Source organism: Empidonax traillii, unplaced genomic scaffold, assembly GCF_003031625.1.
Source record: "Empidonax traillii isolate 1590-97213 ecotype Southwest subspecies unplaced genomic scaffold, ASM303162v1 scaffold630:size906685, whole genome shotgun sequence".
Taxonomy (NCBI): Eukaryota; Metazoa; Chordata; class Aves; order Passeriformes; family Tyrannidae; genus Empidonax; species Empidonax traillii.
In genome coordinates, this window is record NW_020955823.1 from 57,748 (window position 1) to 73,592 (window position 15,845).

The 15,845-nt window shown below is 46.8% G+C and overlaps 2 protein-coding genes across 8 annotated transcripts; one reads left to right on the plus strand and one right to left on the minus strand.

Moving 5' to 3' along the window:
* The first annotated feature begins 11 nt into the window (after positions 1-11).
* HNRNPH1 (heterogeneous nuclear ribonucleoprotein H1) lies at positions 12-15,439 on the plus strand. 6 transcript variants are annotated; one of them, XM_027898937.1, is made up of 14 exons: positions 12-183; positions 6,185-6,244; positions 7,083-7,220; positions 8,040-8,195; positions 8,393-8,536; positions 10,048-10,186; positions 11,181-11,359; positions 11,608-11,679; positions 11,759-11,892; positions 12,066-12,201; positions 12,372-12,455; positions 12,590-12,640; positions 13,608-13,700; positions 14,189-15,439. In XM_027898937.1, exons 1-14 carry the CDS (start codon positions 135-137, stop codon positions 14,266-14,268), a joined length of 1,515 nt encoding a protein of 504 aa, XP_027754738.1. In that variant the 5' UTR covers positions 12-134; the 3' UTR covers positions 14,269-15,439. The 6 variants fall into 6 exon arrangements, with proteins under 6 accessions (XP_027754738.1, XP_027754736.1, XP_027754737.1 ...); XM_027898935.1 differs by having other exon boundaries at positions 14,304-15,439; XM_027898936.1 differs by having other exon boundaries at positions 11,780-11,892; positions 14,304-14,778.
* Positions 765-5,489, minus strand: LOC114065212 (deoxycytidine kinase-like). Of its 2 annotated transcripts, XM_027898942.1 has the most exons (7): positions 5,282-5,489; positions 4,626-4,741; positions 4,090-4,283; positions 3,723-3,870; positions 3,376-3,491; positions 1,871-1,970; positions 765-1,053 (listed from the first exon to the last, which is right to left on the minus strand). In XM_027898942.1, the coding sequence occupies exons 1-7, from the start codon at positions 5,379-5,381 to the stop codon at positions 1,030-1,032; spliced, it is 798 nt and encodes a 265-aa protein (XP_027754743.1). In that variant the 5' UTR covers positions 5,382-5,489; the 3' UTR covers positions 765-1,029. The 2 variants fall into 2 exon arrangements, with proteins under 2 accessions (XP_027754743.1, XP_027754742.1); XM_027898941.1 differs by lacking the exon at positions 765-1,053 and having other exon boundaries at positions 1,826-1,970.
* Positions 15,440-15,845: the final 406 nt, after the last annotated feature.

Sequence of the window (15,845 nt, forward strand, 5' to 3'; positions counted from 1 at the left end):
TTTTCTTTTTTTTTTTTTTTTTTTGTTTCCGTTTGGCGCGTAGCGCCCGAGCGCCCTCCCACCCCCTTCCTCCTCTCCCCACCTCCGCCCAGCTTTGTTCTTCTCGCGGCCCCTGCGGGGAAGGAGCGGCCGAGATGGACCCTTGTCACACCGAGGAGACGGAGGGCGAGATCCCCGGCTTGGGTAAGGCTCGGCGGCGGCGGGGGGGATAAGGATTGGTGTGGGGAGGGAGGGAGGGAGGGAGGGGCGGGCGGTCCCTCGCGGAGGTGCCGGGCAGGCCCCGCGATGGCGGCGGCGCCGCTGAGGGGCCTCGGCCTGGCCGCGTGCGCAGCTCGGCTCCCCCCCCCCCCCCCCCCCGCGTGCGCCGCGCGGGCGGGGCCGGGCCGGGCCGGGGGGGCTCTCCGGGGTCGCTGTCCCGCCCTCCCCGCGACGGGAGGGGCTGGGCTGGGGGGGAATTCGTGTGCGGGGAGGGGGGAGTAGGGGAGGGGGTGAGATCGTAAGCGAGATAAGCGCGAATTGCAGTTTATTGCAGGTCTAACGTCCGGCCTTTAGTAGCGTTAAGGCCGGTGGGAACGGCCGCACGGTTAAGCAGAAGTTGAAAGTAAAGGTTTTTCCGGACGCCATAACAGTCTCGTCTTAAAATGGTGAACCCGTGCCAGTTATTGCAAAACAACCCCGCTCAGCGCCTGCTATCTGTTTACTGGGTGTCAGCCATTGACAACCACTGAGCTCCCCCGCGGGGACAGACAGCTCATAGGCAGTAGGACTTTTAAATCTTTATTTAACAGCAGAGAATACACAATAAAAAAAACATTATCGAAGTGCCCCATATTTGTTCATTTTAGCTATACAAAAAACTATCAAAACCCACGCAAGTCAGGGGAAAAAAACCCAAACGATATCTTACATTTCAGTCTTGCCTTAAAATAAGCTACACAGTGCATTTGGTTAAAGTAAATTCGTCAATGCACTGATTGTTAAGTCTAAATCTTGAACTTCAGGGACTTGTTCGAATTAATTTTCATCTTCTTAAGAAGCCAGGAAAGACTTGACCTGTCAAGAAGAAAAAAGTATATATAATATTTGATGCATTAAAAGCTGAAATACCAGGCTTTTCCCTTTTTTTGAGAACAAATGGTTTGTTACTATACAGTATCCAGGGATGTTTTGCCCTTACATTTTTAATTCATGACCTGAAATGCTGGTGGCCTTTCAGAGGGGCAAGGTTAAAGGTGGCATGTCTGAGTGTAGTCTGTGCAGAACTCTCTAAGCCATTAATTGCTGGTTTCCATGAGGATATGAGAAATAGCACTCCCCTCCCTGGTTTATTTAGATTTATTTAATGGGGGAATCAGGTTTGGCATGAAGGAGTCATTCTGCAGTAATCTCAAATTGATGACCCAGAACAAGATAGAGGAAATGGCTTATAGGGTTTGCTAGGAGAGCGCATCATCATGCTTTTAAGGAGTTTTGGGTTCTTTTTTTTTTGTTATTTTTTTTTTTTTTCCCTGGCCTGGACACACAACACACTGCTCCAGCATTTACTTCCTGAGGCTTGCCTTTCCTTGGAACTGGTAAACACCATTTTAACTCAGGTGACCTCTTTACTGCCACCTTGTTTCCTCAAATGGCTGTTTACTCTCCTTCCCAACTCTACTTGGAAGTCTCCTTTCATGCATTTGGAACTCTCTTCAGGAAACTGAGCCCTATGCATGACCTTTGTCAGATGTGTTGTGTGAGGGGGCAGAAATATCTCGAAGGAGAGCGATTTGTACAACCCCCAAACAAGCATTTCGTCACAAATTTTAAGAATGTAAATTGATAACTACAGAAGAAAAGCAGATCCAGAGAAACAATATTTGCTACTTACCTTATCAATCAGGTACTCCTGTTTAATCTCATCATTCTTAAAGTCTTCATTAACATCCAAAACCAGAATAGGAATCTCTTTTAGGTTCTCAAAATCAACTCTGTTAAATGAAAGAACACGGCATAAATTATTGTGCTTATGACTCCAGCGCTTTAGTTGCAGCATTAGTCAGATTACCACGTGTACCTGAGATGTTAAAGCTGATGGCCATGACTTAAGAATAAAGCCCAAGTCAAGTTTGTCCTTAATTGCTCTTGTGTAACCCAGTCAGCGTGGTATCACCACAACTTCCATATATTTCACATATCTGGGCTCTTAGCATCAAGTAATGTACAAGTGGGGGGAAAAGATAGTTTGTTTTTTTCTCTGGCTTCCTTTATCTCATTCTTTTTGTCACGGAATCAGTCACCAGGAATTGATTCTGTAAGAGTGAGTATTTTTTTTAAAGTATCACCCTTTGTCTTCCCCCACGTAATCCATTTATTAATATACACTTTTGAAGCTTCCTTGCATGGGAATGACCTCTTTACAGGTTATAAGACTGGTATTTAAAATGTCTTAAGGATAAGCAAGAGCATTTTTGGCTTCATTTTAAGAACAGATGGGAGCAGTAGTTGTGCAACTGGATGTATTTTTCTCTTCAAGCAGTAGTTATTCTTCTAAGTGTGGAAATGTAAGTGTGCTGAACAACATTCTAGCTTGTGCTTGCAGACTTCAAGTGATTCTATGAAAAACACAGGAAATGCTTGCTTACAAGTTTGGAATGCTTACACAACATAAGCATTCCCGAAAGTCCACACTATGCCCTGCCTTCTGTCTCCTGAAGCGTTTGGGTAATTCTACATCAAACTTAGGACAGTAGATGTGACTGATAATGAACTTTTCCTAGAATTCTAATGCTTCTCAGTCACTATAGTGTTTTGGGCTCCTCTAGGGGAAAACCTGAAGTCTGCTTTCAAGTTAAGAGATCCCTTAGATGGGAAAGCTGGTTAAGAATAAGGAAGTTGGGGCAAGGTGTGCAGAGATCATTCAATTGCTGATTAGATTGCTTGTGTGTGTAACAGTGTCTGCCAAAAGCCTTTCTGGTTAAATATTAATCCTGGCTTCAAAATGAACTAAACTTGGTTGGAATATGGTCCTGCAAGTGTAAAGGTAGTTGGGACCTTGCCCCCCCCATACACTGGAACACAAAGCTGCTTAGTGAGTGACTTCTGTGATTGGCCATTGAACACTATTTTAACTGCCCTATTCCTGTGCCCTTCCAATTAGCAAAATCCATATCCTTGCTGGAGTTGCAGCTGTAAAGCTTCCTCGTTGGAGCTAATGCTTAACAAAGGTTTCAAATTAGATGAAGTTGCATCTTTGAAAACTTAAAGTAAGTCTAAAAATAAATCCAAGTGTGCCTGAGTGAAGCTAGACTTAAACTTGTTTTTTATCAACTTTAGCATAAAGCTGGAAGAACCTTGCCTACAAGTTGAAACTTGTTACAGAAAATGGGTGCCTACCTCATAGTCCTTTCCTGGAGCCAGGTTTCGTGTTTATAGTGGAGGTTTTCCAAATACTCAAGCTCAATTCCTTGTTCCTCTTCTCTTCCCCTCATCTGTAGCCTTTCCATGCATTTCTGGAAAAAGAAGTATAAATGTGGTCATTAATCATGTGTTGTAGGTTAAATCAGCTCAAAGGATCAAGTGGTCCTTAACTCAGGAAGACTAATGCTGGACATTAGTGAGCATTAATATTAAATGCTTGGCTGAACATAAACGAGTTAAGTCTGGAATAACTTTTTTGTATCCTCTTAAGCCCCTTGAAAATGAAGTTGGAACTGAAAAACTTTGACGTTCAGTGAGCATACCTGAGGTGTGGTTCTGAGGTAGATCATGCCATCCAGTTCAATATCTGATTGAAACTGATTCAAGAGCCATGTGTGCCAGTCCTGATAAATAGACCACTCTGTTTCATTGATGTTCCCAGATTCAAATAGGTTAGAAGCAAATACATATCTGCAACGAAAGACATCAGTCTCATGCCAGGAATGACAAAAATGATCTAACAAAAACACTTGCCATTAGAACAGAATCATGGTACTGAAAAAATGCCTGCCCTTAATCAAGCCTGCTCCCTGCAGATATTATTTTAATATCAAGTGTTTCTCCAGCTCTGTATCTTTAAAGACCTGGAGCTGTTAATATGAGTTCTTGCTGTGCTGCAGGAATAATTACCTGTCACTGTACACAGATCTCTCAAAAAATTGCACTGGATGTTCTGCTTCATGTAGCTTTGCTGAGACCGGTTTTAACTGTGCTCTTACTCGGCTCAGGCAAGCATAAGTCTGAAAGGTGTAAGCCCATCTTGTGGGTTTGTCGTACAGCATTTGAAGCAGATTTCCTCCACTCTTCTGAGATGTTGAAAGTTCCTAGGAGGCAAGAGAAAAAAACTCAATACCAGCATATTTGCAGGATTTTATTCCCTTTTCTCAATCTGGAATTCTAGTTTATGTCAAAGTGAGAATTCGTGGCCTTGGTTTTTTGTGTTTTGTTTTGGGTTTTGTTTTTTTTTTTTGTTTGTTGTTTTTTTTTTTGTAAGGAAAATGCTTAAGCATAAGATCAGAGACTTTTTTGTCAGGTGATTGTAGCAGTCATGGTGGCTTCTTTAAATAGCTTGTTTGCCTAGTTCCAGATTTTAGTGTGATTCTGTGGGGTTGGGATAAGATACTCCCTGCAGTTTGTTTGTCCCGACCCACATCCTGCACACCTACCTGATACTCATCCCCGGCTGTCTGGACATTGCACCACTTGGCGATGGGCTCGGGGATGATCTCCCACTCATCACTGTGCTTCTCCAACAGCCTGACAAACGTTGACTTCCCTGCAGCTGCAGGAGATGCGAGAAGTTTACTAAGGGTTGATCAGACCCTTAGTGGTAGTGACGGCTACAGGGGCAGCGATGAGGTTTGAGAGGGGCTGTCGGTGCGGCATTCGGGGCGCGGGGCTCCCGGGGCGAAAACAGCGCTAATCTGCGGCCCCAGAAGGGCCGCGCCCGGGCCGGTCGGGCGATAAGACACCGAGCCGACATTTTAGGAGCTGCGGCGGCGGGCGGAGCTCGGCGGGGGGAGCGCGGGAGCGGCCGCGCAGGCGCCGGGAATTGGCGCGGGCGGGAGCGATCGGGCGGCGCGGCCTGGGGAGTCCTGCGCCAGAGTCTCCCTGCGCCTCAGGGGCACTGGCGGGCACCCGGCCGTGGCGGTGGCTTCCCGACGTGGTACCGGCCCCGCTCTGCCCGCAGAGCCGGGCGGACAAGCCCCGCATTGCCCTCTCCCCTCCTCCTCCAGCATCCCAGCCCCTCAGCGCGCTCGTGTGCTGACCCCCCAACCCCCCCACCACCCCGGCCGGCCCTGTCCCGTGCCGCCGAGCTCACCGATGTTCCCCTCGATGGAGATCTTCCTGAGGCGTTTCTGGAAGCTGGAGTCGAGGGAGCCGGCGGGACTCTGGCAGTGCCGCTTGGCGGGGGTGGACATGGCTTTGCGGAGCGAGAGCCCAAGGGGTTGTTGGCGGCTCCCGCGCAGGTTTAAGTATCCTGCCCGCCGGTGGGCGGGATGGCCGCTCCCCGGGAAGAGGCGGAGGCGCTGCCCCCTTCCCGCCGCTCCTGCCGCCGCGGGGTTCGGTGGCTGAAATGGAGCAGGGCAGCTTTGTGCAGGAAGTGACTATCGCCGTTCCACTCACTGAGCAGCTTTGCATTAGTGCAAACGACTGCGCCGTGTGTTCGATTTACAGATGTATCCTCAGTATGTGTGCTGCATTTTTTTTTGTTGTTGTTTTTTAATTTTTCAAAAACCCTCCAGCTGTGGCCGTTCGGAAGTTGTTAGTGGTCTGGATCAGTATTTTTAAAGTAAACACCTCAAGCACTTACATGAGAGATGAGACCGTGCAGGTTTGAAGTCTTTTTTGGTATTGGAGAAGAAACACGCATGGATGAATGATGTTCATCCAGAGGCTGCTCTGAGGACCTTCTGGGCTCCAAATAACCCATGTCAGGGGCTTTATGGAGTCCACTCACCTCTGGGCATGAGTCCTCTACCACCTGCGTGGGCAAGTTGAGACATGAGCTGCTTGTTCTTTCCAGTGGAAAGAAAGGGCTTGGAGGATTCTGAGATGGTGAGTTACTACTGCTGTAACTCCTGCCTCTAACTACAAGATTCAGGGTGCAATCTAGCCAGGTCTGGTGTGTTTGGAGGAGACGGGAGGGAGTAAACTTTTCCTTTCTTTTATGATAATTGTGACCCATTGTCTCTTCTCTCCCCATCTCCTCCAAACACACCAGGCTTCAGTGACCGAAGCGAACAGATTGTTTCACGTGGGGTAGCGTCAGCATTTGAAGCTGGTAAGTGCTAGTTCCCACACTCCTCTATGTGCAGCCAGAGCCCGCTCGCTGTCGGTGCGGGCCGAGCGTCGGCACCGGGACCGGCCCGGGCGGGCGCGGTGAGGGAGTGGGGGTGGGTGGGGGGGGCTGAGGGCGCGCGGGGCATGCGCAGAGCGGCGCTCGGGGCGCGCGGGGCCGGGGCTTTGTTCGGCGCGAGGGCGGGCGGCGCGTGCGCACAGGCACGGACAGGCGGCGGCGCGCGCGGGGTGTCCCGGGGGCGGGGCCGGGCCCTCCGGGCCCAGCGCGCACGCGCACGGCCTGGCCACGCCGCAGCCGCTCCCGCCGTGAGCGGTGCCGGGGCGGCGGCGCTCGGTGCCCTGAGCTCTGTGCTCTGTACCCGCTCCACACACGCACACGTCGCTCTCCCCGAACCCGCCGCGAGCGCTGCGCCATCGCCGGGGGCACACGGGCCCGCCAGGGCGGCGTCCGGGCCCGCGCTCTTTGTGCGGCGGAAGGCCCGGCCCAGCGGAAGCACCCGCCGCCATTTCCTAGCGCGCTCTCGCCACAGGCTCGCCCGCTCGCTGCCGCCTGACCGGGACTAGGCGCTCTCCGGACAGCGGATCAGGCTCGGAGCCCTAGAACCAGCGCGGAGCCCCACCATGTGTGCGTGCGGGGAAGGGGCAGGGCGCGGGCCGGGGGCGGGAGCGGCGCCCTGAGAGTGAGGCGGCAGCGCTCGAGGAAGAGGAGGCTCGGGGAGGGCCGGGGCACAGGCCAGGGGGGCCGCCGGGCGCTCTGAGGGGGTGCGGGTGGCGGCCGTGCTGAGCACGAGTCTCAAAGGGTTCGTTCTGGTCTTCTGCAGCAACCACAGAAGCCGAGACGGAGCAGAGCCTCACCCCCAATGTGATGCTCAACACGGAGAGCAGCGAGGGATACGTGGTGAAAGTCCGGGGGCTGCCTTGGTCCTGCTCCACCGAGGAGGTGCAGAGGTTCTTCTCCGGTAAGTGGGGCCGTGGGGGAGATGGGTGTCGGAGAGGGACCGAGCTCTGTTGTCTGGGTCCTGGGTCCCTCCCGGGGACGCGGTGGCAGGAAGCATTCAGGACCCAGTGAAGTTTGTAACCCAACAAGTGCTTCAGGCAGGGCCTGGTGTGCGAAGCCGTGCTTGTGTGAGCAGTAGCTCCAGACAAAGGGGCTTAGTCTGCACATTGCTGGGATGGCCACAATTGCCTTTGCTGCTTGAGCAACCAGGAAAGAGAAGCTTCCATTTTAAAGAGAACTTCAGAATTCTTGCTGGAGATTAAACCAAATCAGTTTAATTCTCCATCTTACTCGAACAGGCTCTCTTGTGTTCAGTCAGTGTATGTGTCCTTGCCCCGAGTTATTAGCAATCTGCAGTAATGAATAGTAGTGCGAAAGACATGCTTTCTGCAGTGGCTGGAGATTTTAAAGCTGCTTCAGGAATTTGATGAATTGGACTTGGTTCTGATTTAATTTATTATACTGATCACTGTTACTGCTTATTTGTCTTAAGCTGATGAGAAAGTTAAGATCCAAAGCAGATAGTGCATTTAACTTGAGGTAGAGAAAAGCTTTGAAAATGTATAGGTAATTTGCAGTTGCTAATCTGTAGGTTTGACTAGGAGAGTTAGTTAATTTTAGTTAGCTTCTTCGGTAATTGTAAGGTTGTAACAAGAAGACTGCTGGTTTTGTCATCTTGATACAACTTGATATTTTCTGTTACATTTTTTTTTTAGAGTATATGCAACTTGTCACGGTGTTCCTGTAATTATTAATTCTGGCCTTCTTGTTTCATTTTCAGATTGCAAAATTCTGAACGGGGCTCTGGGTATCCGTTTCATCTACACCAGGGAGGGCAGGCCAAGTGGAGAAGCATTTGCTGAACTTGAATCAGAGGAGGATGTGAAATTGGCCCTGAAAAAAGACAGAGAGACAATGGGACACAGATATGTTGAAGGTTTGACTCAGTTGGTCTCGTAACTGACTACTTGTGTTTGTGCTCGATGGGATTTTGGTTAATTGCTTCTCTATCTCTTTAAAATGCATGTGGAAGGACAAATGGACTTGTATATCATAAGTTGACTAGTTTCAAGGCAAATGACTTTAAAACCCTTGCTTCTTCCAGAATGCATTAATTCTAAGTGCCTTTTACAGTTTTCAAGTCAAACAACGTTGAAATGGATTGGGTTCTGAAGCATACTGGTCCCAACAGCCCTGATACAGCTAATGATGGTTTTGTACGTCTTAGAGGACTCCCATTTGGCTGTAGTAAAGAAGAAATTGTACAGTTTTTTTCAGGTATGTGGGATAAAAGTAGTAGCTATAGCACTATTGGTTTATGCTAAAAAAACCCCATCAAACCAAAGAAGCACGGATTGCCCTGTAGTCCTTCCTTCCAACAGTATTTATGAGTATTAAAAAATCAGGTTTTTACTAGTTTTATGTGCTTGAGGGATCCATTGGATCAATTCCTGAAGTACCTGATAATCGTTTAGGGAATGCCAAAGAGCTACTAGATTTATGCTTAATGGGACATATTGTTCCATGTAAGGATTGCAGAAAAAAAGTGTCTTGCCTTCCAAATTAAAGTGATCAGTTCAGGGGAGAGGATATTTCCACCCCCAGTATCTGCTGCGTCACCCTGTCAGTGAAGGATGTACAATGCCCTCACCTCTGGACTCTGTGTGAGGAGAAGGATCTGAGCAAGGGCAGGCATTGTCCATGGCTTCTTCCAAACATAGATTTAGCATTGAATGAAATTCCAGAGAAAAACAACCTGTTGAACTCTACCCAAATACAGGTTTCCAGATTTGCCCCCTTTTCTTTCTATGGGGAAAAAAAACAAACCCTTGATGTTGCCTAGCTCATAGTTTTTATGGATGAAGAGATAATGTCTTATTTTGACTAATTTTTACTTCTTTTGCAGCTATTGTATGTTTTAGAAACTGGAATTACAAACTTTTAAAAATGCCTAAGAATAAAAACTGTTGATTTCTTTAGGATTTCACTTGGTAGTATTTTCAAAATATATTTCTAAATGTTTTGCTATAACAAGATAAAATTGAACTTACTGTTTTGCTTTAAAATACAGTAGAAATATTTCCAATTTTACATCTTCAGAACTTGTTTTTTGTTTTCTGAATCGGTGATATGAACAAGCAATTTCTAAGCATGTGCATTTTAAGCTGTTTTTTTTCTTACTTGGTGAAGTAATTCAAGCTTTAAAAATTGTTAATGTGCTTAATATACAAAATGTACCTCTTCTGTTCAGGAACTAATAGTTTAAAATTACTTCATGATTTTTTTCTTAATTAAGCAGTCCTAAAGATAAAAGGAAAAAAAAAAAAAGCTGAAACTTGATGTTTGCATAAGACTAATTATTTTTTACCTGAGTGACTTCTGGTAAAATTACTTGTTCTGTATAAAGCTGTTTAATTTGCTGTGTTTGAATTTAAGTTCTCTTAAAAAGTTCGTCTTAAATACTTTCACAGAATTGAAGAGGTTTGTAATAATATGTGAGGTTCTTAATGCACCCTGCATTAGATGCCATCTCTGAGGAGTTGTTGCTGACACTCAGAGCGTTTCTGTGCTCTGCAGGGTGGGTTAAGAACCTGAACTGAATGGTATGTGATCGTGGAGCTCTTTGTTGACGTGCCTTTTTTTTTTCTTCTGGTGTTCTAGAATCAACATACCATTCACTTAAAAGTGTTTAAATTCTGGTGTTTTTAAAGCTATAAGAAAAAACTCGTGACTGGGCTTGTGATGTTAATATTGCCCCCCTACTGGGGTTATTTGTCCTTGGGTTGAAGGGTTGGAAATCGTGCCAAATGGGATAACATTGCCGGTGGACTTCCAGGGGAGGAGTACGGGGGAGGCCTTCGTGCAGTTTGCTTCACAGGAAATAGCTGAAAAGGCTCTAAAGAAACACAAGGAAAGAATAGGGCACAGGTGGGGATGGATGGTTGGTTGGCTCTGTCACTTTTCTTATGGTAAACAATTAAATCCATATTCTCTCTTCTGAAAGTGTTAATGTCCAAATCAAAACAGAGTTTTGGTCCCTAACTCAGTGATGAGTAAAGCCATTGATCGCTAAGTCTGTGGCACAGACTGTTTGGATCTACCCAAAAATGCAAGATAAAATTGGCTAAACTAAAGTGTGCTTTGAAACCTGAGTAGTAACAGGAGTGCAAAACTTGTAGCTTGGAAGTGACAAAGTTGAGAGACTATGGCTTTAACTTCTCAAATAGCACCAATTCTGCCTTTAGCTCTAAAGACATGCACAGTACTCTTACTACCATAAGAAAATGTGATACTTTCTAAACTTGTTTTATAAGTTGAAATGTAACAAATTTACTTACTGTATTAATCTTCAATGTAATAAGCATAGCTTTCAAGAAATTGTCACAAAGGGTTTTTATTCTATTTTACTTGTGACTATTTTTCATTGAAGCATGCACCTTTTGCCTACGCTGAATCACTGAAGCATAGGCTGGGTTCATTAGTACATGCAGAGCTTTTTGTGGCATCCTGATGGGTTAAACTCTTGGTGGAGACCAGGTTTTTAACCCTCTGTTTCCATTGCCTCGAGCAAAATGGTGCTGAGTTGAGTGGACGCCAGTCCCTCCTACATTTTTTGACTAACACCTTAAATTGGGGGGAGGTGGGTGGGGAATCAGTACTGCTCCCCCACCCTTAAGGCTGGGATACTGCCAAGTATGAGGAGCACATAAACCCTTCAGTAATTTTAATTTCTTGAAAATACACTGATTTGATTGTAATGTAGCGTAAAATAGAATGTCATTGCCTACATAACGTAAGGAAACCTGGCTTAAAATTACCGCCAGTGTCAAGGCTATGACTAAATGGCTTGTTGTAATGTGAAGTTGTGAGGTGTTTGTGGAAGGAATCAAAGACTGACTTGTTCCTGTGGAAACACCCATAGGTACATTGAGATCTTCAAGAGTAGCCGAGCAGAAGTGCGCACTCACTACGACCCTCCACGCAAGCTGTTGGCAATGCAGAGACCTGGTCCGTACGACAGGCCCGGTCTTACGCGCGGATATAACAGCCTGGGTAGAGGAAGTAGCTTGGAGAGAATGAGGCGTGGAGCCTACGGAGGAGGTAAGTGCACAGAGTCCGAGGGAGCTGCTCGTATGAAAGGCAGCGACACTTGGACCTGGGAGTGTCTTCCCTGCTTTGTAACTGCTGGTTTGTATGTGTCCTTGGCTTTAGTTCTTGTAGAAGAAATGAGACTTTGTAAGCTGTTGTTTGCAGTGTGTACGTGTGTATTTGGATCTTTCTGTAGTCGAAATGAAACGTTTATTTGGATCTTTGTGTAGTTGAAATGAACATGTCCAATCTGTTTCTAGGTTATGGAGGTTATGATGACTACAATGGGTATAATGATGGCTATGGGTTTGGTTCTGATAGATTTGGAAGAGGTAAGAGATCTCTAATAGGAACAGTAACTGAACTTACGACATGTGTCAAAAGAAACTAAAATACATCTGAAAGACCTAGAATGGACTCTTTTCTCTGCAGGGATGTCGGACCACAGGTACGGCGACGGATCGTCCACCTTCCAGAGCACCACTGGCCACTGCGTCCACATGCGAGGTCTGCCCTACAGAGCCACGGAGAACGACATCTACAACGTGAGTCCCAAACGCTGCTCCCTTCCCTCGTGCATGGCTTTGGGTCCTGTGGTCCTGGCTGGACATGCCAGCTGCACTGCATGCAACTGGAGTGTTCATCCAGAGGACAGGGCTGCTGGTAACCCCAAGGCTGCATTGGTGCGTTTTAATCTGTGTGACTGTTCTGTGTGTAGTTCTTCTCACCTCTGAACCCTGTAAGAGTACACATTGAAATTGGACCAGATGGCAGAGTAACTGGAGAGGCAGACGTTGAATTTGCTACTCACGAGGATGCAGTGGCCGCCATGTCCAAAGACAAAGCAAATATGCGTAAGTCCGGCTGCTCAGAGTAGGTGGATTAAGGGAAATGACAGCAGTGCAGCTCTGGGGCGTGTGCTGTCATTGGAATGCCGGAGATTTTGCTGCAGCTTCGCTTGCGGTGGGACAAGCTGCATGGGCGGGGTGTGAAATGCTCTCATGGCAAAACTTTCTTCTTTCAGAACACAGATACGTAGAACTCTTCCTGAACTCTACAGCAGGAGGAACTGGTGGTGCCTATGGAAGTCAGATGATGGGAGCAATGGGTATGTGTGACAGTCTCAGTGCACTTTTAAACAGGTGCTTGCTACTGAAGGAGGCTGGCTCGTTTTGCACAGCTCCTTCTTACTCTGTGCCTGGCATCAAAACTGAAATTCAATGTTCTGTCTTAATCACACAGTCAAGGAATCGGAAGGGGTAGTCCAAGATTGGAACACTAGCACATTGGCAGGTATGTAAACCTTTTGGGAATATATTTGACAATTATTAGGTTAAATAAATGGTGGTGTGGTGTGGCTGGTGGGATGAGTGGCTTCTGGGATTGTGGTGGTGGAAAAGTGGGAGCTTCCTCCTGTCCTCTTATTCTTCTTCCCCCTCCCTTTTTGGGACATAGTCTGGTGATGGAGGATGTATCTGTGGCACGTGACCTGCCACTCAAGCTTGGTCTTGGTGGTGAGGGAGAATTGTATTTGGAGTTGGGGAGAAACTGTCTGAATTGCTATATCAAACCCCACAATTGTTTAAAAATCTAAAATGTCTGTTAGCAACACAAGTCTGTTGCTGTTGTGTCTATAAGGCAGATACCCTCTTGACACCCAACTGGGCTGGTTTCCCAGAGGTGAAGGTGGGGTTGGTTCCTGGGGGTGCTCCTTTCTAGAGGGTGCAGGGCTGGGGGAGGTGGGTACTGCTGCTTCTGTAGTACTCTGGTCATGAAACGTTTGAAGTCTAATGCTGATACTTGAACTACAGAAGAGTGAGGTGAAGAGCAGCTGTTAGTGAGCTTAAGCAGTGCTGTGGTGCACAAGCAGTCTGGAGCGGGAATAAATATATAAATATACAAACCCAGTTAATGAGCTGGTGCGGTTCTGGACAGGCAGCACCAGTCCTGTGTGAGGTCACTTAAAGCTGAGTTTTAAGTCTTTTTGGAGTGTCTTATATATAATGCAGACCAAGCCTGTTCTGTTTAGTCCAGAGAAACTGCAAAAGTAAAAGCAATTTTTAAGGTCCCGTGTCGTTGGAGGGGTGTTTTTAGAAACCTGATGGCTTTCCTTGAGATTGTTACCTTGTATACTTAGAGTTCCCTGGGTGTGAGAGAGGTTGTGCCAGAGTGCTGGGGCTGTTGGGTGAGGGATGGGTTTGTTGATGATGAGCAGACCTTGACAGGCAAGTTCTTAACGTTTTTATCCTTAACTTGGAAGGAAGCCAATCCAGTTATGGTGCTCCAGGCAGCCAGCAGCTGAGTGGAGGTTATGGAGGAGGATATGGAGGTCAAAGCAGCATGAGTGGCTATGGTAAGAGCATTTCTTTGCTGTTTTCAGGTGGGCTGGGTGCTGCTGGCTTAGCATGCCCTTCACTGGTGTTGGAGGGTTGTGCTACAATCTGAGCAGCACAAGCCCTGAAAGATGTGGTTGTTGTGAATGTTAAAAACAAAAAAAAAAAAACCACAAATAAACGGATAATTGGGGGGATCTATTCAAACGAAAAATGGGAAGCTGAGGGAGGAAATGTGGAAAATTACTCTGAAAGGAGTAGGAAATGCCAGTCTCCAGACTTGCATTGCTCTGATCACTTCCTTTCTTAGTCTAAAAACTGGGGACCAGCTTTGTTTCAACAAAGTACAAACGGGGGGGAGAGGGGATGTGGGAGGCTGGGTCCTCCCCATGCCCCCAGAGCGGTGCTAAAGCTCTGGATTGGGAAGGGGGGTGATGCAGAGCTCATGCTGTCATTGAACAACCGGTGACTGACTTTGGGTACGGAGCTGTAAACTGACACTTTGCAGCGTTGGGCACGGTAGACGGTATTTACGAGGTGGCCCAGCAAGGACAGGCGTTGGGGCAAGGATGCTTCGAGTCGGCCTGAGGCAGCTGTGAACCTGCTGTCGGTTTCCCCCTCAGACCCCGGGAGCCAGGGCGCCATGAACAGCAGCTACTACAGCAGTGGGAACCGCGCATCCATGGGAGTGAACGGCATGGGCGGCATGTCCAACATGTCCAACATGAGTGGTGGCTGGGGAATGTAACCAATCGCTGACTTTTGGTCGCATCTTTTTTTAAAAAACAAAAAAACAAAAAACTAAGTTTAACAGTTTTGCAATACGAGCTTGTGATTTATGCTTTACTGTAAGTGAATTCAGGATTGTTTTAAAACCCTTCAGGTTCAGTATTTTTGAACATACAGAAATGAACATTCATCTAGGATGTAATAACCAAGTAAAGACTTTAACTGTTAAACGATTTGGAGCGTTTCTCAAGTTAGTTTTGTTGTAGGAGTGTATTTAAGCAGTAAGCGTATTTAGGTTAAAGCTGTTTGAATTATGTTAAATGTTGCTCTTATACCATATTACATCCGACACTGTTTTGAATACATGTTGAAAGAGACATGCTTTTTTGTAAAGAACCAATATAGAAGCTGTGTCTGAAAATCAAAGTGAACATTTGGCATGTTAGTTCTAGTTTATTTCTTTTAATATCCTGTAAGGCATGTTAAAGCTTTTTTTTTTTTTTTTTAAGTTAATGGGGGAAACATGTTGAGACGCAATACGGCTACTTTAGGATTTTGGTCTTGGTGTTCGTATAAAATTCTGAGGCCTTGATTTAATCTTTCATTGTATTGTGATTTCCTTTTTAGGTGTATTGCGCTAAGTGAAACTTGTTAAATAAATCTTCCTTTTAAAAACTGGAACTCACTCCTTTTTGACCTCCAGCTTCTTGTAACTACACTTGCATCTATCTATGTCCTGTGTGACTGTAGTGCTCTTGCCATGCAGCTGCTCTGAGCAGTCGCTCCTCTCCCTGAGCGCTGGCCTGTAGTGTTACCGTGACAATTGGGGGTAGCAAAGGAGGCCACCCCCCTGCTGGGGGTGCCCGGTGTGTGTTGGTTCTAAGCACTGCTTGGCTGTGCCCTGAGCAGGGGCTCTGGGCCCTAAAGCTGCTGGGGGTAGGGGTGAGAGGTGATTCTGTACTTTCTTGTAGGCATCAGTGGACTCAGCAGCTTCTGCAACCATGTTTCAATAAATGCAACTTGTAAAACATCCTGCTTAAAGATGTGGTTTTGTAAGCAACTTAGTTACAGCTTTTGCGTGTCCCTGAAATGACACAGCATCTGCTTCCCTGCCTTGGCTGCAGTATCTGTGTTTGCCTTTTGTAATAACCCTTTGTCCTCAAGGGTTACAAACCTGAGGTCCCTTTCTGCAGTGGAGAAGATGCTTCTTCTCCAGGGGGGAGCTGTAAAGGTTGAATCCTGCGCACTGTGTGTGCAGCCACAGCTGTGTCTGCTGTGATAAAACCCTGCTTCCTCGGACTGAGGTCAGAACTGGCAGCTCTGGCAGAGCCAGGGGGATCACTGCTGGGTTTGCACTGTTGCAAGTGGAGCCTTGGTGTCTTCAGCTTAAGTCCTGAATGTGCAGGGCTGGATAAGAATATTCCCTTCTGGCATCT